This window comes from Temnothorax longispinosus, chromosome 3 (genome assembly GCF_030848805.1).
Source record: "Temnothorax longispinosus isolate EJ_2023e chromosome 3, Tlon_JGU_v1, whole genome shotgun sequence".
Taxonomy (NCBI): domain Eukaryota; kingdom Metazoa; phylum Arthropoda; class Insecta; order Hymenoptera; family Formicidae; genus Temnothorax; species Temnothorax longispinosus.
The window spans coordinates 8,815,008-8,840,655 of NC_092360.1; the positions used below are offsets into that span (position 1 = coordinate 8,815,008).

The window sequence follows — 25,648 nt, forward strand, 5'->3', positions numbered from 1 at the left end:
TCACGATTTTATTGCTCTCTCTTACTGATGCCGGCTTCAGCCCTTAATGGATATATATTCGTAATCAGCCTATTTAATAGAGAAAATAGATGCGTTCTCTTTAGCTGGATTGTTTATTATTTTTCATCATTGTTTATAATTTTTTCGCAATTAAATGGAATCATGTATGCATTTATATACGCTACACATTCAGATGCAGAGCGAAACAAGGGTGGGCAAAAATTGAACCAAAGAAAACACAAAATATAGAGAAAACGAATCTAATACAACGTATCAATAGTCAGTAAAGTAGCGATGGATAAAATTAATTTTTAAAAACATTTTTTCACGTAACTCTTCACCGTTCCATTTGTGCCCCTGATTGATATTAACCATAAAATTAAAAAAAATAAAAATTGAAATTTATATAGTTAATATGCGTTATGGTTGACATATAAAATAAAACGCTTCTCTACTCTCGTTTTTTCGTTTCGAAATGAAATCATTTTAATGACCGTTTAATTATGCAAGGAGATATTTGTACCGTTTAAGGGAAATAGAATGCGGAATTTGTTTAAAAGTTTGCCTATCCAGTAGATGAATAATATTATAATTGTAGTTTGCGATGCGACTCGTACGATATATTTCAAGCGCGCCCGACAGTTCTTTTTTTACTCCTCGATCGGAATTATGAAGAATATTCTCGTCTATTTCGGTACTTCCTTTCCTTTCCTTTCTTACCACTCTGCCGCTCTTCGGGCAGTTGAAAAGTGGAAGCCTCGAGACTTTACGCGCACAGGATACGATTAAAATAATTTCCTTCTTGGCGACACTCGATTGGGATGGGTTAAAGATCTAATTGCTCTTGCGCATTCAAAATTGCCAATTTTGGCGTGAGTAACTATATTAAGAAGAGAAACGGATGAAATGTTAATAACGTTTATGTGGGTCAGTTTGAGAAAATTTTTAGTTTCTAGAAATTTTCTAGAAATTCTAAAGCAGGTAAAAAATCACTTCCAAATTGTTCGAGGAATCCAAGTGTGAGAAAGGGAGAGAAATTCGGGATACTCGTATGTGAAATTTTTTAAATCTTAATAACTGCTCTCACATTATTAGGATATATATTGTTAATTTTTTAAATTATATCTTATTTATTTTATTTCTTCTGTAACAAGGCCTTAAAATATTGCACGTTTCAGAAAGTAAAGGATCTGGTGCGAGGTTGATTTAAATTTTTTCTATCTTTTTTCAAGAGTTATACACAATCAATCTAAATACTTTAATACAAACATTATACATAACTTAATATATTACAATTAAACGTAACTTATACGTAAATTATATATAAATTTTATTTACATATGAAATATTAAATATACATTTATATTTATGTATATATATTTAAATTGAAAACTGAGAGGGGGGAAAAACTAGAAAAACAATACTTAGACCATCGTTGCGCTATAAATCCCAAATGTTCCACATTTGTTGTTAAAGCGCAATTTGTTAATATTTCTATTTCTACATCTTTTCGTTTCTACATATTTCCTTTTGTAATATCTAATGTGATACAACCGTCGGCGATATTTGATACAATAACGTAGAAAGAAATACGGAAGCGGCCGGAAGGAGGGAGGGAGAGAGAAAAAAATGAGAGAGCGAGAGCGAAGGAAGTAGGTAAGCTCTCTCCTTCGTGCACCGACGACAGACCAGCTCCAGATGCTGTCTACCGAACTAAACGCAGCAAACGCGTGTCAAGATCACGCCGGGGGTGATACTTTGGGACATCCCGCCGTGGGAAAAGACAGGAAGTGGAAACGTGTCCTGGTGCGAACCCGTAGGAATTGCCTGGACCGACTCAGAAGCGGACTCGACGATTCAAGTAGATTCAAATTGCATTTTTCGTCGCGGTGCTTGGACTAAAAATAATTACGTAATAGAGATGTACCCGCATAATATTAGGTAATATTAGATAATATCCCAGACAGCACCATGTCCGAAATTGTGACATAAGACGTCTTTTCGACGTTTTTAGCCATCTTTTAGTAAGACATCTTTTAGACGTCTTATGTCCCACTTTTGGACAAGTGTGCTGTATGGGATGAAAGACAAAACAAGAAAATTAAAAGGTGAAAGATACCAAATTCCGCAATGATATTAAGTTAAACCACACTATATTAATTAACAATGTACTATAGCAATATAAAAGAATTCAGATATTAATTATATATATATATACAGGATGTACTTCATTTTTTAAAGATAAACGTGATAATTTTGAGGCAAAGCTGTAATTTAGGATTTAGAATACACGAGCGTGTGGTGAATAAATTTAAATTAATTCAAATTTTGGCCTATAAAACCAGGCCTCGAATCGAGCCTATGGCGAATCGTCGATACAATTTGATTTCCGTCCTGGACGCTGCTAGCCCTGTTGGCCGAGAGGCTTCCGAGAGCGATAACGCGCGTACGTGTCTACGCTTCGTCACCGTTAACTAGTCTCGCTTCTCCACCCGTTTCCTTCCGTTTCCCTAATTCCGTTTCCTGACTCGTAACGCTCGGCGGGCCGGCGCGGGCGGCGAGCGCGCGAATAACGATCGCCGCCGTGAACGAAACGATATATTAAAGCCCGTTCGACGCGGCGCGCGCGGGACGCGGGAATAAATTTACACCTGTAAGTCCCGGACGATATCGCGCGATCGCCGCCGGTAACGAGCCCCACCCGCGATCAAGCACCCGAAATGATAGAGACCGACGGGCGTTATCGCCCCTGGCCGATCTATTATGCAATTCGGCATGGCGTGCGCGCAAGTTGCGCGTTCAGCTAGATTCGCCGGGCTGATTAAAGTGCGCGCGCGCGGGCGCACGATCGCGCCGCGCCGGCCACGTGCTTACCCACGTGCAGCGACGATAATTAGCCAGGAATGCAACAAAGTCGTAATGAGATCGGGTTTCTCGCGAGAGATCGCGCGGGATACGTTACGCCGGAGATGATTAATAATGCCGCTCGATATAATTAGACGCACATATCGCGCGCTAATATCTAACGGCGACGGCTTCCTGGTCAATTCGACTTGAGAGATGGCGCTCTACGGTCTTACCTACGGTGTACGATCAATTTTGCCAGGAGATTTCGCGCGAGGAAAACGGATCGGAAAACAACGAGACGAATTAACGACAGCATTTTTATTTGTTGATCGCCGATCGGTCTGTTTGTCAATTTTAATCATTGATCGAATTCAAGTGATTTTACCGAGTGTTCTCGTTGAAAAATAGAAAAGTATTTGACGGGAAGAATGAGTCACGTGGATATTATCTGGACTGGTTACGAATCCGCGTTAGAAGGATTAATTGATCAAGACTGCTTGCGGGACTTAAAAAAAAAACTTAAAAGTGACCCTGCTCTGTCTTTCCGAATATATAAATCTTCCTTTATAAGATAATTATTCCATTGATGTTCTATTTTACTTGTTTTCATGGCGCTAGCAGAATTTCAAAGTATCACGTGAAAATATCGCGTAAAACTGTTGCATAAAAATAAATTATACAGTTTCAAAAGTAGCCCATCAAACTCGATACGCATTATAATCTACACGCTACAGTTACGAGGTGAATCATACTGTTACACCACAGAGCATATTTATCACAGCACAATAATTTTTTTTTTCGCTCTTTTCCCTCCGTGCGACGATTTACGTCAAATTTATTAAATTAATAACAATCGTTCTTTCTCCGTTCGGATCACAGGTAATGAGAAGCGACCAGCCAGTCAGCCATCAGCCAGCCAGCCACAGCCAGTCGCAAGTTCAACATTCCGCTCGGCTCTAGGGTTAATACCACCGTGGAATGCAGGGGAATCGTGTTAGGAGGGGACGGGAGGACGCGCTGGACCACTCCGCGCTCCGAGGCTGTTATCTCCCGCGGGTTTAATCATCTCAGGTAAGAGAGGAGATCGTGCGCTTGCGACGTAAGGCCGCGGAGAGCGGCGCAGAAACCTGTCGGGGCCCTTTAGTCCCCCCTCGCGCGGATCCCGCGCGGCAACTTCTTTTCTTCCTCTCTATCCGGAGAGAATTTCCTCTCCTATCGACCAGGCCGTGCCGATCGCAAATGATCCCGCTGCTTCCTCCGTCTCTCCTCAGGGCCGCTTTATCGCATTTACGAACCCCCCAGAGCCCGTATGGTAGCTTCTTTACGAATAAATGAATAAAACATGTGTAAAAATCGTGGATTATTTTTATTAAAGCAACGCCCGTCGCACTTTATAAGGAATTAAAGGAGATAAAGTGCTCGAATCTCTCTCTGTTAAGTATATCTATATTAAATCTCATGTGTTTTAATTTGTTAACTTTTAATTATCCACTTTTAATTATCCATCATAGAGAGATATAAGGAAACGTGTAATTTTTGTAAAGACTGCGCAAATCTTCTTTCTTTCTTTTTTCTTCTTTCATATTTTTAGAAATAATTTTCGAATATAATATTTTTCTCTTGAATAATTTACTTTATTACTATGTTACCACAAGATTATATTAGTCTATAAATATTTTTATTCTCCTACAATTGTTATTGTCATATTTCTATCAGAATCGTACAAACGTTTCTATATTCCTCTTTTCATTTAATTCGCTGGAATATAAAGCTTCTACATGAAGCAATTGCATAATTTATACATACACTTTTACACACAACAACGATGAGAAATTATACGTGACGATTTATCATAATCAAATCTACAGGCCGCGTAATAAGAGGATTTTTTTTTTACAATACAGAATTTATTGCAACGTTTATAAGCAACATTTATGCAAAATTTTTTTGAATCGAATGAACGCGTTACAATTTCCTACAAAATTACGTTCTCAGAGCGAGGCCGAAGTTCTTTCAGTCGCCCAATAAATCACGGGCGCCCTAGATCGCGAGCCTAAGGCAATAAAACGTCCCTGCATCTCTCGATATCCTTCTCTTCACCTTCCTCTGCCTCTCTCTCTCTCTCTCTCTCTCTCTCTCTCTCTCTCTCTCTCCCGCTCCCATCTCTTTCCACGCGCACGAAGGAAATGCTCCCTCTTTTTCTCTCTCTCTCTCCGTCCCGTCCATCCGTCCGTCCGACTCGGCGCGATTAGGTCGTGGGCGGAAATCAGTATAACACTAGTCGCGTCGCGACCGCGCGATGGTACGCACGTTTTCCGTCTGTTGCGTCCAAGTGTATCGCGAGGAGAAAATCTCCGGTGCTCCGGTTTTTTACGCTCGCCCCGTCTCGTCGTCGTTCATTCAATCGTCGCGGCGCGAGGAATGACAGCGTGACGGCGTCGCGACGCTGACGACGCGTTTCCTCCCGTTTTTCTCAATTTTGTTTTCTCATTTCTTTATTCTCGCCTCCTCCCCTGTGTTGCTCTCCGTCGGAAAATCGGACGGCACGGCCGACGATCGCCGGTTATCGCCGGTTCGACGCTGAAGATCGTCCCCGTAGATCCGCGACATAGTGGCGATTCGCGGGAGATTGTCACTCGGGGCTGCAGCGACGCGTCCTTCCCCCCTTCGTCCCCTTCTTCCTTCTCTTCCTCCTCGTCGGCTACGTCGCCTCGGATTACATCATGACAGACACGACACCACCGAAGGCAGCGTGAGTATGCGGCCGTTGCTGGCCAGCGCGCGGCGACGATGTTGATCTAATTCGATCGGTGCGACAAATCGCGGGCGCTCTGCTCGACGTCTGCGATACGTCTCTCTCTCTCTCTTTCTCTCTCGTGAGGGAAAATGTGTCGTATCCGACGTATATCTGAAAATCTAAAACTTGATTTTTTTACCCTACTTTCGGAAACGAGGTACCTGTGTGCGACAAAAAAAGAGGAGCAGTCGATATACTATATGGCTTGCGTTATTGAATGAGATTTTCGTCATGGGAACCTTCGTATTTCTGTCGCATTCTTTGAAGATTCCAACATTAACACACTGTTTTTGATATTTTATCAAAATAGAAAATCACACAATTTTATTTATATCTTCGTTACTTTCTTTCTTCATTTTTGTAATATTTTTTCTGCGTCATTATACTTCTTTCAAATACATAACGCCTCTAATGATTTTATATTCATATCATACAGTTCACTGGGAAAGGATTTGGAAAGTAACAATCGTTCTGCAAACTGTGCGCGAGATCGCGTCCCAAGACCAAATCTTTGATTAAAATTCCAAAATTCATGGAAATATCGTTCGTGCAGTTTAACTACTGACATATAGGTATAAGGAATGTTACATTTCCTTTTTTAGCGAATATTTATTTTAATTCTATAATTATATTACACCAAATAATATGTATAATCATCATGATATATATTACGTGTTAAATTTTATCAGACTGACGCGCAATAATCGTAAATAAAACGCGTGACATCGCACGCGGATCAGACGCGTTTCCTGACCGAACTCACCGAACGACGCTCGCGAGTCGCGAGTCGCAACCGTCGCGTTCGAGTCCTGCACGCGCGCGGGACATCAACGCGTGGCGCGGTTGAGAACAGGTGCGAAGACGTGCTTGCGGGGCGAAACGTTGCGTCGCGTGTGCTAAACTCGTGATTCGCGTCTGCGTTCGGTTTCCGGTTAAACAAAACCGGTCGATTTCCCGAAATCCGCTTCCCTTTCCCTCCCCCGAAACGCCGGGAGCTATTATCATCGCGTATCCGATCGATCCCGACGTGGCGCCGCGATGGTATATAAAACACGTGGCCGGGATCCTCGCGCTAAAGTGGAGCTATTTTTTTCGATGTTTATTGAAGATCTCGCTTGGAAATAAACCGCGTGCGCGCTGGACCGGCCGGTATACCCGTCGAAAGGCCAGAGACGACTGGCCGCTTCGTCCTTGCCGTTCGCCGTCTCGCACGATTGTACCTCGTCTGTTCTAAACTTGTGGAACACTCCAACAATTTCTCTTCGTTACACTTTTTGCGGAGTAGCTTGGAGCTGCAGACAACTCGATCTCAACAATAAATTCTTCGGTCGAACTGAAATTAGCGCGTCCACAATAAGGAATACTGATTTAACAAAATGCGCTTAATTACATGTTTAATGTAATTTTATAATGCTTTAAGAATGCTTTATTTTATATTTTGATTTAATAGGGGTCTCCCTATTTTTTTCTCTTTTTTCCAAAATTTTGTATTATTAAACTATCGTTTAACGTATATCATTATCGACATGATTAACTTTTAATGAACATCATATTTAATTATATAATTATAACTATATAGTATATCACCTAAATTTTATTTTTTTCAGTATATAGATTATATATTACATGTACATATTAAATATACAACTTATAAAATATAGATCTAAATTTTTGGTCACAAGATTGCTATCGGCAACTTTTAACTGCCTATCGAAATTGTCTAAAATATTAAATCAATTATCACTAATTGCAAGCAATTTTGGCATGTGAGCAAGAGAATAAGAAATACATGTGCAATGCATAATTCGGCTGTTCAGGAAGTTTTTTAAAATTATAATTAATACTGCAAAATTCTTGTTTTTCGTAACTGCTATAGGACAAGGGAGAGGGGGGGGGGGGTTCAAACGATGTCCTCGCATTACTCAAACGCTCATTTATACATTCTCGCGTCGGCATGGTCGTGTAACGGCCTTTTGTCGCCATCGGCGCGGACATGCCCGCCAAGTATTTAGGTTTCCCGCGTTGTGCGAGCCACGTCCTCGTGTCACGGCAGTCACGTCAATGAGTTCCTCGAAAGCACCGTCGAATCGTGCCTCCTTGCCACCGAAGATCGTAGATAAACCCGCGTATGAACGTCCCGTTTCGATCGGATGATACTTGTCCGCTACACGGATAAAGTATAAAAATTAAGAACCGGGACTACGATAACGGCCGATCTCAACGGTGGTTTCCTCGATAGCGAATTAATATAATAGCGAGAATTTGTTTATCTTTTTGGAAAATTCTCCAAAAATTTCTCGATGTACGTTTGCCGTATTCGGATTTGTTTCCACGCGAATCGCCAATTTCGAGTAAATCTATCAGAAATCGTTTCGTTCATTTATTTATACAGAATTTACGTCTGCAAATTATAATGCGAATTCTGCAAGATGAAAAATATTTTTGTGAATATTGAGATTGTCGGTAACGTTTGAATTACGGTTGAATTATACGGTTACATTTGAAATACAATTCGCTAACTGAAATTTTAGAAGTGCAAGAGCGAATACAGAAACGCAAGCGTATTTATGTCTGCGGGAGCGTTATTATACGTATAAATATTTTCTGAAACGCGTATCGTTATTATTGTCACATTATAAAATATAGTCCAATCTTTTCATCCGGCCGCGTAAGTCCCTCGGGATGAACAAGTATTTCGAGAATTCAGGATGAATCGAGATGAATTAACGCGGAATCCTCACTCGAGCAGGTGGGAGTATTATTTACGAGAGCGTGGGAAAAGTAGCGAACATTCCAGATCGCACGTGGCGCAAACGATTTTCCAAGCGACCACATTGCTTCCCCTAGAAGAATTTCGCCTATCGTATCATATTGTTACCAGTTAAAACTAATATTTGTAAGTTTTTGTTCGAAACGCATTTGATACGTTTACAGTTTACAAGAAACAACATATTTTTGGCTTTTTATACTTGACTTTTAAGATTTTACACTTTACTTTTAAGACCCCATTTTGATTATTAAGATTCAAATTTGGAATATTTAATTGAATCAAGATTTTTAATTTGAGATATTTAATTTAATGTTTAAAATTCAAGGAATAGAACAAAATACATAAAATTGGAGAAAGTGATTCTCGTTCGTATACACCTATATTATCCATGTGCTGTTCATTCAATTTCACATATGTAACGTCAAAAATATTAAACGTTGAATGAAACAGGACTATCTACAGTTGCTGCCGCTCGTAATGACGGATGGCCGTTGTCCACGACGAAACGTAATTCGGGTCGTCACTTTAAACTGTTTACACGCATTCCGGGGAGGGAAAGAGTCGTCTTATTAGCGTCATTAAGCGAACACGTGCGGCCGTATCAAGCGCCGGCATTCTTTCGCTTCGGCAGACGTTACTCATAAAACACTGTCGCGGATTCTCCCTCTTCCTAGCTGCAGATAAATTCGTAACTCTCTCAGTGAATCCATTACGTTGAAGCTCCGTTTACTCTGTGATTATGAATTTTTCGTTGAAACTAGAGGAGATGATGGAGATACTTCTATCGAAAAAGTAGATCGTGCTATATCGGGTAATCGTGAAATAATCGATATAATTTAATATGATATTAAATTGATATAATTGATTCACATAATACGTTTGAGACGTTTATTAAACGAATAAACGTTGCTTTTAATGATTTTAAGTTAATGATAATGAGTATTACTGGAATTATATACGATAAAAAGATCTTGACGTAATTATCTTTTTACTTTACGTGGAATTGCAAAGGAAGAGATTTTATTTCCACAAAGTCGAACGCGATCGAGAAATTCGTTTCTCGTAAAGAACGTCGCGGCGTCCGTACCTATAAGACGCAATATTGAAGAACGTATGTAAACCGGTTTAGGCCCTTATTCCCTGGAGTCAGGGCAGTTTTTTAGTTACTATTATTAGAGGCACACATGTGGCCGTGTTAAGCCATTTGTCGACGACGACGGGACAGCGGCGAGAGTACCGTTTAATAAACGATCAATCATAAATGTACATACGTTACAGACCGATATCATACGATTTTTGTTATTTCTAAAATTCAGCAATTTTATGTATTCCTGAAAAATCACAATTCCGCCGAGCGAAATTACTCCACAGAATTCCGCGACAGATTCGAAATGCGAATTTCACTATTTTTCGCTATTTTTCGTTCTATTCCCTTATTCGAGCAAGATTGCGAACGCGAACGATCCGTTTCTCGTTGTGGTCGTGATGGCCTCTCCCCCGCACGCGGCACACGAGCGGAGCTGGTTGCCTCACCGCGACAACGACGCTCGTGTCCGTAATCGTTTTCGAGGCGTGCAATTGGCATCCTAATCACGGAGGAGATGAGCTCGGCGGAAGATTGCATTTGCAACGAGCGAGCGGCCGGGGTCCCACGAGAGCGAGCGAGCGAGCGAGCGAGCGAGTCCCGCGAGCGGATCACGGCCGCGGGGGGATATGTCGCGTTGCATTCTGATCGCGCGATTGCGCGCACGTACGTGGACATACTTACGTGCGTACCCGCGAGAGAAATATGACATGCGGCGATTTGAAATGAGCGAGGAGGATCGCTGCTTCACGCGGATTCCCCGCGCGTGTAGACGAATCATCGCGCATTGTTCCTCTAGGTCGGTATTCATATTATAATCTGATCTTATAAGATCATCCATCAAAATCTACGCGTTTAAAGCTATATGACCTCGAGACGCTCCGTACGGTCATTTTTTTGACTGGACGGAGTCTTAAGACTGTCTACGACCAAGCTTGAGACAGACGATCTTGAATAAGATCGTCCCTTCGACAAATAAGGATTTGGATGCCATTCCTCTTGTTTTTGTTTTGTACAAATCAAATATCATATCTATGTAGTTTATTGAGAAAAAAAATGAATTTAATTCAATAGTTTATATGTATAAATATTACTACAATAAGTAAAAATCTATGAAATAAAATGTATAAAATTCATATTTTATAGACGTGATTTTTACATTCGAATATATATAGCTAATTGTGTGTAAGCTTAGTAGACAGTAAAGAGCGAAATTGCATTACAGATTGTTATATATTGACAAATTTATCAAATTAATTTGCAACTCAAAAGAAAGAAATAGGAGGAAGAATACGCGGAGATGACTTCTCTGTATTTCCCATTTCTTGCTTTGCTTGTGAAATCCGTGCTGATGTAACGTCAGAATACGAATTAGATTTAACGTTTCAAATAAAAGCAATTCCGAGTGTGGTCGGTAAATAAATAAAATATAAATTTCTTCGTGGGTAGTCTAAAACATATGGCGGATCTCAATCAAAAAATTGTCCAACGGTGTCTAAATTCTTACAGACTTACGTCCCTCCAGTCCTTTCCCCTCCGTTCAGACAACGCTCGCCTTTCTGCGCGAGTCGCGCAAAAAAGGACCTCCCTCCGCTCTCCCCTCGGACTTGCATTTTTATCGGATCACTGTTAGATAACGAAAAAGCACATATACTTTCGGCGGATGTGTACGCATTTATAGCCACTAAAACAGCGCGCGGGCTTATTCCGGTCGATTGACGCATGCTGAATTTAGTAAATAAGTATAACTCCGAACTTTCTTCTCTCAGATTTATTTTTAATATTGAAAGCCACGTGAATTTGTTTTGAATACGCGATATTGATTCTATAAAGCCGTGATTAGACTACGGATTAGGATTGATATTGGATTGAAATTTAATCAATCAGAATAAAGAAAACTAACTTCAAGTTTAGTGAACTTTGCTCTAATTGGTGAAATTTTAATCCAATCTCAATCCCAATATTCCCAATCCATATAGTCTGATCTAAACAGTGACTGTAACATAATTGTAATTATGTTTATAATATAAAACGCATTTTACGTTTTTATTAATTTTTTTTGAACTGCATTGGTTCTATAAAGTGAATTTGTGAATCAAGTGTTTCGATATACTTATAATGTAAGCAACTCATTAACGAAATGTTCAAATCATGTCATTTGATAATTTGTACGCTATTATTTCGATAGCGAACAATGAAGACTTTATCTCTACGCTCACGATAATCCTCAACAATTCGCAAAAAGTAAAAAAAAAAACAGAAACATTCATCACAGCTGTCGAAATCGCAGTTTAAGATACGTGATCGACAGCTGAAGTACATCGAGGATCGAGGTCGAATTTTAGCCACAGCGGGTTTCCGGCGTATTAATTACGGAGATTAATCTCGTCGGATAGGCGCGTGCTGATGAACGCGACTCGCAATACGCGCCGCATACGGATCGCAGACGAAATCGGCAGACTATAAAAGTTTTCTGTGCACTCGCGCCCTCCGGCACCCACACACGATCGGTACACGCATACGTGCGCGCGCGCACACACACAATGGCAACGGCACACACGCTCGCTCGTGCGCGGAAACGAAGGCGCATAGACGGCCGGCCACGAGGCTATGACGTAGATGGATCGCGATTCAACGGCGGATGTAATTACATCGCGAACGAGCCGGAAGTGGAAACGGTCCGAGCGCTTTTGCGGCCTAAAGAGCGGCTTTATACGCTCGAATTACGCCGATCGACCGCGATCGACCCGTCGCCGGCCGCTGCCTCCTCTCCACATTACGTTTGCGACGCGTACACGCGACGGAGAGACGGCGAGAGACCATCGAGCTTCGCCGTTCTTCGCCACGCGAGAGAACGACAGCTTTCGGACTTGAAACTTTCGATCTCAGCGGAAGAGATCTCGAGAGAGAAATGACAGTTTGATTATTTTAAAGCGGTAAAAGATGACAAATTGATTGATCGCTTTATAAACCTGATTGCTGTTTTACTTTGAAAATAATCGAAACGTAGTTTTGTCCTCCTTTATCTACTCCTTGTCAAGAATAGAGTTCTTACTTCTACCTTTTATTTATTTGTTAATTTTATTTTATATATTACAGGATTCAAAATATCTAGACAACTGCCTAATTTAATTCAAACTCTCCCGGATATCTTGAAAATACGTGCAACAAAGATTGCTCTGACAAAGACTGAAATTACTCTTTTCATCTTGTTCTACAATTTAGATTAACTTTTTCTACAATTACGCACTGTATTTAATATTCCGCGAATTTGTTATGCATACATGTACCTTGTCAAACAAAAAATAAATAAAATTAATTAATTAAATTAATGAGTTGATGGTTTACAATTAAATATATAACTAAATTAATTTATCAAACGAAACGTAGATCGTCGCGATTTCTATATGCAATATCACTCTACATAATGATACATAACAAGAAAGAGAAAGAGAGAGACGTTCATCGATGGCCGATCGCGCTCGTGAGATTATAAAAATTAAAGCCGTCTAATCAGTTTCGGTCGCGCCTGACGATGATCACAGGTAATGCCGAGGGAATCTTGTCCCGGGTTGCTGTTGACCCTGGTGTCGGTATTCGTCGGCCTGTGCGAGTCCTCCGCCGCCGGCGGAGCCGCGACATCCGGCGCCCAGCAGCCGCAGCCGCAGCAGCAACCGCAGTCGCAGTCGCAGCAGCCACATCCGCTCTGCGAGCCTGGCCTGGAGTTCTGGTCCGCCGAACGCGCCTCGTGCTGGCCGTGCACTCGATGCGCCCCCGAGCTCACCCTGAGCCCGTGCGCGATTCACAAGGACGCGACATGCGGCCCGCTGTCGGCGCTCGAGCTCGACTGGTCCTTCCCGTCGTCGACGGCCAGGAAGAGGCCCTCGCGGGCCGGCGATGACGACGGGGCCGTCACCTCGAACGTGCTCCTGCGGCTCCCCGAAGAAAGGACGAAAGAAGGGTCCTTCGTGGAAGCCGATAATCTCGTCAGCCTCGATCGCGAGGACAACGGAAGCTTAGGCGACAACAAGCCGGTCTCCGCCTCGCGGGAATCAAAAGTAAATCTTTGCTCTTTCGTAATTCTAATTGCAGTTTTTGTTTTAATATTTTAATTTTAATGGGTATAAAAACTTGTAGCTGGGATCGGAAAGCAGTTATCGAGAAAAGATTTCATGACTAATTTAATTCGATTTTATGGGAAACGGTATGATACGGCCGTATACATTGGAGGAACTTATTTTTCGTTTCGATTAATCGTTTCGAATCGCGTTGATCAAGAATTAATTGATTTGTTAAAATCACTGAAGAAGATGACGATCCCCCGTTTGACGATTAATAAGCGTCGAACGTTCAATGTGTGTTTCGAGTCGGCGAAAGCTGGTAGCGCGCTTTCGCTCTGTTTAATATGCGGCGTAGAGTCGCATTGCCGAAGTCGGTTGCACTTCGCATCGTGTCACGAAAGTAAATGATAAAAGATAAACCTTATCGGCGTGTCAAATAATTTCTTTCGAAAGAGACAGAGTTACAGAGCGGAGTTAACGTGGTGAGGACTGAGGATTAACACGTCGGTTTTATGACGCAGACGGCACACGATCCTCGGGAGAGGAGAAAATCGGTCGCCGAGGACAATCTACCGTGGGACTGGCAGACCGGCGCTCTGGTCCTCGCGGTATGCGCCTGCATAGTGTTCTTCCTGGTAGCGGGATGCTCAGCTCTCGTCTACGCCAGGCAATGGCGGCGAATGAAGAGGAACTTCGAGCCAGGTAAGAGAAAATTCGAGGGAAACATATATGTAACATAACGTATGATAACTCAAGAGAATCACTCTCAGAAAAATCCAAACTCTTTCTCTGAATATATACGAACTCTCTCTTGAGAGAGAGAGTCCCTTTTCTGCAGAATCCCGATGAATACGAGCTTCTATTGAGAATTCACTTCTAGCAATTTTAATGGGTTTGATTTTGCAATAATTTTTAATCGCGGACCCAGTGTCATTTTTTTGCTGCGTCACGTAATTCGCGTAATCGGAATAATATTATTGTCGATCGCTATGCATCCGCGATACTTCCCTCCGGAGATGGGGAAGACGGAGGATCCGTATCTCGCGAGGCAAAGGGAGCCGCACTGTCGGGATGTTGGTGGGAAAGAATACAGGTGCACGTATACACACACGCGCGGAGCGGCGAGAGACAGAGACAGAAAGAGAGAGAGAGAGAGGGGGGAGACAAAGTCCCTTAAAATGCACGACGAGATTTTCTTCATTAGAGGGCCGATCACGGCCGTTCCTCACCTTGGATCGACCTACCGCGCCCGGATATGACGTCCCCAACGACGTCCAGCGCGCGATGCGTACCGTCACCCACGCCGTCCTCGTCATCGTTCCGCGTTCGCTACACTCCGAAATATAAGCAACAATTGTTGCTCGGATATACGTGTCGATTAACGGTAACGACCAACTTGTTCGGCTGATTCTCTGTTAGCTGTTTTCGGGATTGAAATTTCATGTAACTCGCTCATTCTTTGCGACAACGAAAACGAAATGTTTAGTTTTGTTTAAGCGAATCTATTAAAATTAAAATCAATTTTAAAAAGTGAAAAGTATCATTACACAAATGAATTTATCGCGAGATTTATGCTGGTGGTAACGGAAGCGAGAAAGAAGAGGTGGCTCGTTTCATTCATAATTTCGTTCATTCATTCATGCTTGATAGTAGAAATTGTACTATATAGAGCGAGTTATTTTCAATCTTTCCGATTTGGATCCATCCGCTTCTTGGTCGAACTTTACGTAATTTCAACTTCATGTGTGTGTGTGTGTGTGTGTGTGTGTGTCCAAGAAAATCTATCAAGCAATATTAAATATAATGATGTTAATGATAATATTAAAATATGAATAAAAAATAAAAATGGCCGACTAATAAATAGTCAACATTTTGTCTATAGCTTTTCTTCGCGTTATATTTTCGAATTTGCTCGAAAGAATCCTTCGCTATATCAATCGAAAGATGAGTATGTTGATTCTTAAAACCTGATTGCGATATTTTTGCTCGTCTATTTCTTAGAAATAAAATTTTTTTAACATGACTAAAGTCGGACGTTGCAAGTATATTGAAAACTTGGCCGGATTAAATTCAAATTAAATGATTCCATCAAAATTCAAAAGCTCTTAGCCGACGTTGTTCGAGGGCAGAGTATAGCATCTGTTTTCGGCAGACACTACGTCATACGTGTAATCCGTGTATCGCGGCTCACGTAAGGAGCGAATCGCGGAATCGCGTAACGACTCTTGCAGACACTCGACGGCACGCTGCAACGTGTGTACGACGTTACTATCTGCATTTGCATAACGAGCAGTACGCAGAACTCCTCCTCGCAGGAACCCTCCTCGTCGTCGCTTCTCCCCTCCTACTTCTCCTCCACCTCCTTGCCTCCCTATCTCCTTCTGCGAGTCGACGTATCGCGCCACGTATCGCGTGTACGTTTGTGGGAACCGATTCAGCCACGTTTCGTTAATGAACGCCGTATGAATGAAGCCTCTCGTCCGTCCGGCGGGTGTGCGCGCGTGTATCGCCTTTTAAATCTACACTTTCGGCGAAACGCACGCCGCGCGTCGCAACGCTGTCGACGCGAAATATACACTTGCGGATAAATCGTACGTTGTTTCAGATTAATCTTGTAATATACGAAAGATTGTGATATTGTTAGCAAAGATTTGTTTCTAGAAACCGGATCTATAAATTCATCGACCAATTCGGGGCCTGTTAGATGCTACATTCATCTTCGTCCTCTCTGTTGTTAATAAATTTGAACGTACGCCTTAAAGAAATCTCGTTGGAGCGCATTTGAAATTAAACAGAGCCTAAGAGCTCATTATCTATCTACGAGTATTAATTTGCGCGAGAGACTGGTTATATTTAAAGTAAAATAATGCGACAGCTAAGAGCACGAGATGATATGAAATATGAGAGCGTCTCGGGATTACAACGCGATTCGGAAATTGTGGATAAAATTCGCACTTTGGGCGAGAAACGAAAGAAAACGGAATTACGAGAAGCAATAAAATTATTACAATAGAAATCGTGATTTTACAGGACGAATTTCGAATAATATCCTCGTTTCGCGTTTCAGAGAGACGTCCTCGTATAAATATAACATTTCGAGGCTACCTCGAGCGTGTTGCACGCGAAATCCGTTGAATTTTATTGCAATTGCATTCCCATTAATATTTATTGCTCGCGAATTATGTACATAGCTAATTAATACTAATTATACACACGGTATAATCGCGCGCGCGCGCCCGCATGCGAGCGATTTATATACCGTACTAACTTGATACCCATGCTTCGCTACGGGTATGTAACTACTTTAAATAAAAAATCAAGTCGATATCTCATCGGGCCTAAGAAACATTGAGAAATCCGTGAAAACATAATTTACCCCTTTTCACTTCTTTAGGGGTCAAATTTCTAAAAATTCCTTCTTAGTGGGTGCGCTTATTACGCCATGGAAAGAATATACTCTCCAAATTTCATTTTTACTAAGTTTAGGAGTTTTGTAAGGTTTGGGCTGAGCGTTAATGAGTCAGTCAGTCAGTCAGGACATTTGTTTATATACATATATATATATATATATATATATAATGTTAATAAAAGCGGTTGCTGTTAACGTTGCTGTATTCTACCTGTAACTGTAACTTTGATCGCACTTTGTAGCATATATCATGGCATTATTACCGGAAGCCCGTATTATCAAAGCGGGTCGCGATCCCTATCATTCTCGTCAGACAACGGGAGAGCATTATACTTTTTTTTTGCTACATTTCGTCCATTTTTCGCGAAGTATTTATCGAAGTGCTTCAAGTTCCAATAATTATATTATGATCAGATTAAATAAATTAATAAATATAATTAAACGGAGATAGGAGAAACTTTACCTTGAAAAAGAAAGGACCGTAATGCGAACAGTTTTCTAATTATGACCGATTAGAAGTATATTGGTCTTGAATGTTACAAATGCATTTAAGATCTTATTTTTACAAATATATATATACGTATGTATTATTTTATAATTTTATTTGAATAAACTTAAGAGATATATAATGAAGTGTAAGATGTAATTTCGAAAAGATTATGTAAGCATTGCGTTCCAAAGTTTTGAAAAAACAATATTTATTTTATTTCTTCAACATTCCGCATATATTATATTAATATGCGAAGTTTTCGATCTATTTTATTACATATGTTGAAGAGAAGAAGAGAAAAACGACCTTATTTTGCGTCCACGCTTTTATAAAATGAACATGATTGGTAACCGTGAAACGGACGCTCGGTATGCGTGTGTAATCGGTACCGTTTGATTGCGGCTGACGGTCGGCCCACCCGGTGATTCTGATTAGAATGAGCGGTCGGAGGGGCGAGAGGGTCGCGGACTTATGGGGATACTGCTCGAGCCGGGAACCATTAGGGGAACCGAACGTACACACCATGGGCCTCCGGAGAAAATCGAGCCGCATTCCACAGACGTCCTCGATGCATTTCACGTCGACTGATGTACTCGTCGATGCAACAGTGTATGCGTTGCAAATGCATTTTTACGATGTCATCTCAAGAGATTTTGTTCGGATTTTATTCGCTTAATTTGCACATGTGTATATTAATCCAGACATTATACCGCAACAGTGATAAATAGTTAAAATATATAATTAATATATTAATAGAGAAATATTTTCTAATTAATATATTTAGTAATGAAGACGATCTCTGATGTAAAAAATTCAAGTTTCAGGCTGCAGAGAGTTGCATGCTTTTAACATTTATATAATTTTTGTTATTTGAAGAATTTATAATTCGCATCTCGAACAATTCTTTTCAAAATTGTTATGATTTTTTTTTTAAAGAAAAATTTAATTATTTTCTCTAGGTCAATAATTTCATTTGGATAATAGATACATTTGCGTGTAATTATATCGAAACTCATCATCAATTAATTTTAGTTTTAAACCTTTGCGCCCTGAAGATAATGATACTTCCAAAATTATAATTTATAGTTTTTATAATTGTAAAATCTAATTCCGATTTTAAGTAAAATTTGTAACGCGTTTAGTACAACAGTTTATATACTTAAAAAATCGTAAAAGTATACATATGTAGATTAAAATCTCTTGCGTTTGTATTAAATTTACACATAAGTAATAAATTTGATTTTTTAATAGTTTTTATTTAGGCCATTTTCACAAATACTGTCACGTTTGATGAAGTTATGAGATCACTGACTGATGAATCGCAATTTTGTTGCAGCGGGTCTCGAGGAGATCTCGGCCAGGTTGAACCTGATGGTGAAGGCGGAGCTGGCCGAGCTGGTCGCAGGGGCACCGATGAGCCCAGGTGATCCCGAAACCAGATGTCAGTATCTCGAGAAACTTTTAGGTAAGCACGGTCAGAATTTTAAGACTCCCGTTCGTATAAATCCTCGCGACGACGACCACTTGACGTTACCACCTATGAGCGTTGGTCATCGCTCTACTCTGAGAAGCTGATATACGTCTAGATAGAGGTCGAATACTCGACAGCGCTTAGCGATAAAGATACCACACCCTTGCAACCAAGTATTTTAATTACTCCCAAACATCGAAAATGATACGTAATCGGTTGTCATACTTACAAAACTAAAGATGCACGTTCATTTTAAAATGTTTCAGCTATTTCAAACAAATAAATATCGCTATTTTATATTTAAAAAATTTCGCATTGCATTGGAGAGCAAATTTTTGAGTTTTCATTTAACAAAGAATTTTACTCTCTCGCAAATCAAACACCACACGTATAAATTGACTTACTATCAAATATTTCAAAATTTTTATTTTAATATAACTTGAAACATTTGAATATTTCAAACTCGTCTGTTTTACTTGCCAGAGTTACGCCGAATTGCGTGAGAAATAATTTAAAATATCGGCGGGGGCGCGTTGCTCGACGTCGGCGAGAGCGCGGGGGTGAAGTCGGGGCGTAAAATTCGGGCCTGCCGGGCCTGCGTTGTTACGTTACTACGCGTCGCGTTTTGCAATCAGCACTTCCATTGCGCGCGGCCGTGTAAGATGTAGTTGCGTGCACGTTCGCAATGATCATTTCGTGTGCCGAAAGGAAGAAGGGGCGAGGGAGGGACCGGACGACAAATGGACGGGTACGATCTCGCGAAGCGGCGGGGGGAGGGGGAGGGAGGGGACGGCTGGCGATATCAAGCGCACAATAAATTCGCTTAACTCGCACCGCACTTGAATGAGCTTCACACGCGCGCGCGCGCTTCACACGGGATGACCGTGAAGTACCGTCCAGTGGTCGGCACGCCGGAAGTCTTTGTTTCTCTCTTTTTTTTTCTTTCGGAGTATACGCCGCTTAAATATTAGGCGCGAATCGATCTGTTCGAGATACTCGTAAATCTCGATCAATTTTAATTAATTGGAATTTTAGATTGGCGCGATTAAATTCGGGGATAAACGGGGATAATCGGTCGTGCCTACAATGTAGCGAGTGGGCGCGACGTTCGGGACGTATCTTCCGGTATACGAAGGTTTCCATGCGCGCCGGATTATATGCGGGAGGTGGCGGGCGAAGGGCGAGAGGTTCCGCGTTGACACACATACTCGGCACGTGGCTCATTATCGAGCTTTCATTCAGCGCATTGTTTCTTTACGCGTTCGTTTCCGCTACGATACGCGATATTTGCATAATACATAATATCGCATGTTCCGCATTTTTGCCGCGAGGGGGGGGGGGGACAAGGAGGACCGGGGGTCTCGAATACAGAGAGAAGGATAGGCGAGCACGCATGCGATCATTATTTATATTTTCATTAATATGGATCTCTTTTTAATCTTGCTGTTATCGCCTTTTGAGTTTATTAATTCTGATGACTTGCAGGATTATTTATTATACATCCTATACACAGAAAAAAAAGAAGTGTAAATCAAAACTTATATACTCAAATTAATGCGTTTATTGCGTTCGTACATACGCAACAATCTATAATCTTCTTATAAGAATCTCAACGTTTTGTCTCAACTTTTTGTCTTGGTTGAAACTATATAAAGTGACCATTTAAATAAGTTTTATTCACTTAACGCAATTTAATCTTATTTCAAGCTTTCCACGTTGAAACTAAAAACATTTTAAAATCAAGAATTATATTCTTTTTTCCTGTGTAAACATCTTTTTTCCCCTCGATTGGGAAATAGACATTCTCAATCGCGCAATCTTAATTTCACTCTTAAATAAATTGAAGCTTTAATTTTCTTTTTAACGAAAACCGAAGAGTCTTTCCTAAGCCGCGACATGCAAAATTAAACGCTCGGGTGCGTCTCATAAAACTGAAAATGCTCGTCAGGCTTTGCGTCTTGATGAATTAACCTTTTACCGGAATTTCCGAGACGCGTTAAGTTCCGACCTTCGGGCTTCGGCGAAACCGACGCGGACGCCGCGCTCTTCCATAATATCCGCCGCATCCGCGCGCGCGTGATAAATCGCATCTCTCGGCCGCTCGGCAGATCGCCGCGGGCAGACGCGCGCACGTGCGTTACGTCAGAGCGCGGATTTTCAACATGCGCTCGCACCACGCCGCGTGATATTTTTGGGAGGCCGGTGGCTGCGTCTGCGCTAGTCTGCAGTCTGCAATAGACGGACGGACCTTTAAAACAGACGAGACGGGACGGGACGAGACAGGAGCTTACGCTGCGTGAGAATTATTTATTCGCGCGCGAAAACAAAATGACGCGATTGTTCGGACGTTTATCTGCCAGCTGCCTTCATTCATCCGCGCGGCGGGACTCGACTCGGCTCGGCTCAGCTTGGCGTCGCGCGCCGCACGCCGCACGCCGCACGCCGTGCTCTAACTTTAGCGCGCGCCAAAGTCGCGCCAGCGCCAGCGGGTTTGTGGATAATAAGCACGGTTTATACGGGATAGTACGGTAAATGGTTAAAGTGTTTTTTCAAGCGAGATTGTTTGCTATTCTCTGCCGGAAAGTCGAGCTTATTAGATTGAGATTATAAGGCCCACGCTCTCTCACGTGCGTGAGAGAAAATTTTCAGTCTATCGTCAAGCCTCGGTATACGTAACGATGGCCAACAAACGGGCAGGATTGTAAAAAAAAGACAGATATATGCGTAATTAATCAAATATATTCTTTTCTGTTTTTAGTGATTTTTCTTTATTTTCTTTTACTGTTTTATCCGCGTGAGACTTTCGTATTTATTGATTCTTTCATCTATTACCTGTATTTATTTTCTTTTCTTCTATTCTAGCTTTATGTTACCAGCCAGGATTTTAGGAGAAACATAAATTTTTAATTGTGTAAAAGGACAATTTCCCTATCATTTAATATATTATACAGTTGAATTGCCCGTTTTTTCTAAAACTGACAATTATTTGTGTGAAGATAATAGAAAAAACGATAAATACAAATAATAGACAAAAAATGTTGTAATATATACAATATTTCATGAATGGAATATATTCCTATATATATATTTTTTGTTGAATATACTTACATATATATTTATATTCATAAAGAAAATATAATGGAAACATAAGTGAAAGAGATATATCACTTAAATCGAAAAGTAGTTTAAGGAGTTTGCATTCCTGAAAGAGATATTTTTCACTTCGTATAGCTTTATACCTTGCTAATATTTACTTTTGCCGTACTGATAGCCATCGTTACACGCTAGCGCGTAAATGCCAGAAACACAGAGAGCCGAGTCAAGAAATTCAAAATAGAAAAATTGAAGGGACTTAAACGGGATAAAAGAAAAGAGAACAAAACGCAAAACTTTACTATTGTGCGATTGTTGCAAAATTGCCATCATTGAAATTTTCCACCGTGACATATCCGTGCTGCCATGCGATTCGTAAGGGCCGGTATCACAGTCTCCGATTAACGTGATCCTCCGATTAAACTCACTCTTCGTCTCTTTCTAGGGGGACAGTTAGAAAGAGATGCAGAGTGAGTTTAATCGTAGGATCACGTTAATCGGAGACTGTGATACCGGCCCTTAAGACCCTAAAGCGAGTCGTTCCGCGCCCTGCGGGTCATCGGCTGCCGGTTCGCGAGGGCGGTTCGGGGGGCTTTCGAAGCCACCGAATTCTCCATTGCGCGCCGCCTTGTTGCATTTTCGAGTTTGACGCGCGTAAGCCGCGCGAGCGTGAGCCCGAAAATCAATCCGTCGCCAATTTTAGCAGCGGCCGGCGCGCGGCGCGTCAATATACGCCACGCTCTCGGCCGGAAAGCGAGACGGGGGATCTTTTCCCCCGGCGGAATATTTCATTGCGCTCCCACGCCTCGGAAGTTGTATTTATATGTGGACCGGCCGCTACCGGAAGCGTAACGCGATGTACACGGTGCTCCCGAAATACATACGACACGCGCGCGCGTCCGACGCGAGTCGTGACGTGCGTCCCGCGTGCGTCCGTTCCCTCGAGCCTGATTGCCGCCGGGGTCCACGCTTTAATTTTTCGAGTTTTCGGAAGATTCCCAAACGAGCAAATTATGTTTCATCTGACGGAGAGATTCCTTGATAATTACAACTGTATAGGCGCGCGTTTGAAAGTCGATGATTAATCGAACCTCGATCGATGAAGGAAATGAATTAAATGAAGTACCGATATCCAAATGTGCTACAAAGATAATTTTTTCGCGTTTAACACGGTTCCCTTTTCGATTACTTATATTTATTACGTCAGCTATCGCATCGGCTCTAAATTAACCCGAATTTCCAAGTCGCATTATAGGGACGACAAAATCAACGCGGCGCGACAATTTTTCTTTTTCTCTTTTTTCGAAAAGACTCTCCGAGTTCGATCAGTTCGCATGAATCGGACAATTGTAGAGTAAGAGAGTCTCTCTCCTCCTATATAAATATGATCACAAAGCCGGGCGACGCAAATCGCGTGTGCGTGAGACCCCCTGTTTCGAAACGCAGAGCCTCTTCTCCCTACGCTCGCGCTTGACCGACGGACCCGGTGAGGATTCGTTTACTCTGCTTGCAGACCGGAAACGAGAGACTCCGGTGGTGGCGACGGTGACGGCGGCGACGGCGGCGGCGGCGGCTGGCTGGCCGGAGGCGGCGGCCGGTAACTTGTACATCGAGGAGGGGAGCACGACGACGCCGAGGAGTAAGCGATCGCAGATCGCGCGGATTCAGCGTAACATCGAGACCATTCTCAGTCACAAGACGAGTCAGGGCGCCGATTGATCGGGGGGGTAGATCCCCTCCCATCCGGGAGATCCCCTTAGACCCCCGTTGCTTGGGGTGTTCGCGCGCCACATTTTCACGAATTTAGTGTCACCTTGCTGGTCCTTGCACGAAGGAACCCGAACTAACCGGAATCGGCGCTCCTTCCGCGAGGATTCTCCAACGAGGATCTAGTAAAGGATCTAGCAGAATCGATTTTGCGCCTCCCGAACGTCCTTCGAGTCATCCTCGCGAACGGAAGAAACTCAGGAGGAAAGTTTCTGAGACGCCGAGATAAATGAAAATTATAAAATTTTGTTAATGTAATTCCACGCTCGCGTTATATATTTATAATTTGTAGTTTTTTTTTCCGTGGAAGGAATCGTCGAGATCAAAGACACGATCTTGCAGAATCAGATTCTGTCGGCTGTGTCTTCAATTCGTCCATCTTTGACGGAGGATTCAGCACGTTCGGAGGAACGGGAGCTAAGCATTAGGCCGAACTGCGTCAATTTTGTAACTCGATATTGTTAAGTGTAATGTAGTGTAATTCGTTACGACAACCAGGCAATCGAATACTCACTTTGGATCGGCTGCGCCAACGTTTGCTCTCGATTGACTAAATATTTTTTGTCTCTCTCCATATGCATATTACAATTACCGGAATGAGGAAACGAAAGAATTGCTGATTACACAGTTCAACGTAAAATAACTTTTTTTTCGAATACCAGAACGAGAATAGACATTTTCTATAGTTTTTGGATACTGAATACGAATCTGGTTTCCAAATTGCTCCATTACGTTACAATTTTAAGAAATTTGCAATTAAAGTTGCCTTTTTACAACTTTAACTGCAAATTTCTCCAAATTGTGACGTGATAGAGCAATTTAATAAACAGGGTCGTATTCAGCATCCAAAAATCTACAGGAAATAAATTAGTCTTGTTCTGTTTTTTTTTTTAACTTATGTTATAATTCAATAAGCCATATCGCGCTGTGATCAATCCTCAAAAATGCACTTTTATATTCAGATCAAACGAATCTTCGTCAAGTTTCCCGTAGAATTTAAGTCAAATAAGTCAAACTTCCTCTGTTTAATTTAAACGCGCGATCCATTAATTACAACTTTATATATCTCAGAAGTAAATTTCCGCGTTCTCACTTCAATTAAACAAGATGTGTATATTATTAAATGGTGCTACGACATCTAGATGATTACATTGGACGGTGCAATTTGATCATTCGAGGAATGATCGATTAGGGAAGTCATTCTAAAGCAGTTAGTTGTCCAGCATCGTTGGTGTGACTGAACCGAGATTATTTTATATAAAAGAATGAGAAAGAGAGAGAGAGAGTGCAATAGAGTAACGAACAAATTGAAAGTTTGTCGCTGCGATCAGATCAGATTTAGGTGCGACTTCTCTCGTTCTCTCCTTGTTTATTTCTCTCTGACGAATTAATAAAACCGTCGTGAGGAGGCGACCTATCTCCCGCACCGTGTCCCGACGCTCGAGCACGACTCGAGCAACGAACGACACGGCCGTATGTCCGAGGGATTCTATTTCTCTCTTCCTCTTTCCGATAGCTTTAACACGCGACAAACACTGTAATATAAAGCGCTTCTGTATTCATACACGCATGATAACGCAAGCAATAAAGTAAGATAACAACATATATATATTCATCGATGGGCTGTTTTATTTCTTTCCCGGAAACGATGGAGACTAAACGCATGGAATCTTGCGATATCCGGTAAACGATGCGTATGTGAAATATATATATGTAGGACGTCCAAATTTAGATGAGATGTGAGATTTATATCGAAGAGTCAACTTTTCTTCAGGAAGGATGCAAGAACACGAACAAGGCTATTATTTTTTGTAAACTTGCTAGTCCAATTACTTTTTCGACTTTAGTAAAGCACAAAC

General features: G+C 41.6%; 1 protein-coding gene across 3 annotated transcripts; it reads left to right on the forward strand.

Moving 5' to 3' along the window:
* Window positions 1-1,449: 1,449 nt before the first annotated feature.
* Window positions 1,450-25,396, forward strand: Wgn (Tumor necrosis factor receptor superfamily member wengen). 3 transcript variants are annotated; one of them, XM_071774362.1, is made up of 6 exons: window positions 1,450-2,446; window positions 3,727-3,918; window positions 13,044-13,556; window positions 14,081-14,261; window positions 18,795-18,923; window positions 23,536-25,396. In XM_071774362.1, exons 3-6 carry the CDS (start codon window positions 13,047-13,049, stop codon window positions 23,739-23,741), a joined length of 1,026 nt encoding a protein of 341 aa, XP_071630463.1. In that variant the 5' UTR covers window positions 1,450-2,446; window positions 3,727-3,918; window positions 13,044-13,046; the 3' UTR covers window positions 23,742-25,396. The 3 variants fall into 3 exon arrangements, with proteins under 3 accessions (XP_071630463.1, XP_071630462.1, XP_071630461.1); XM_071774361.1 differs by lacking the exon at window positions 1,450-2,446 and having other exon boundaries at window positions 3,691-3,918; XM_071774360.1 differs by lacking the exons at window positions 1,450-2,446; window positions 3,727-3,918 and adding an exon at window positions 5,109-5,599.
* The last annotated feature ends 252 nt before the right edge of the window (window positions 25,397-25,648 follow it).

Coding starts and splice junctions, on each gene's coding strand:
- Wgn (XM_071774362.1), top strand. CDS start 13,047: ATGCCGAGGGAATCTTGTCCCGGGTTGCTGTTGACCCTGGTGTCGGTA. Junction 14,262..18,794: donor GAAGAGGAACTTCGAGCCAG/GTAAGAGAAAAT, acceptor ATTTTGTTGCAG/CGGGTCTCGAGGAGATCTCG. Junction 18,924..23,535: donor GTATCTCGAGAAACTTTTAG/GTAAGCACGGTC, acceptor CTCTGCTTGCAG/ACCGGAAACGAGAGACTCCG.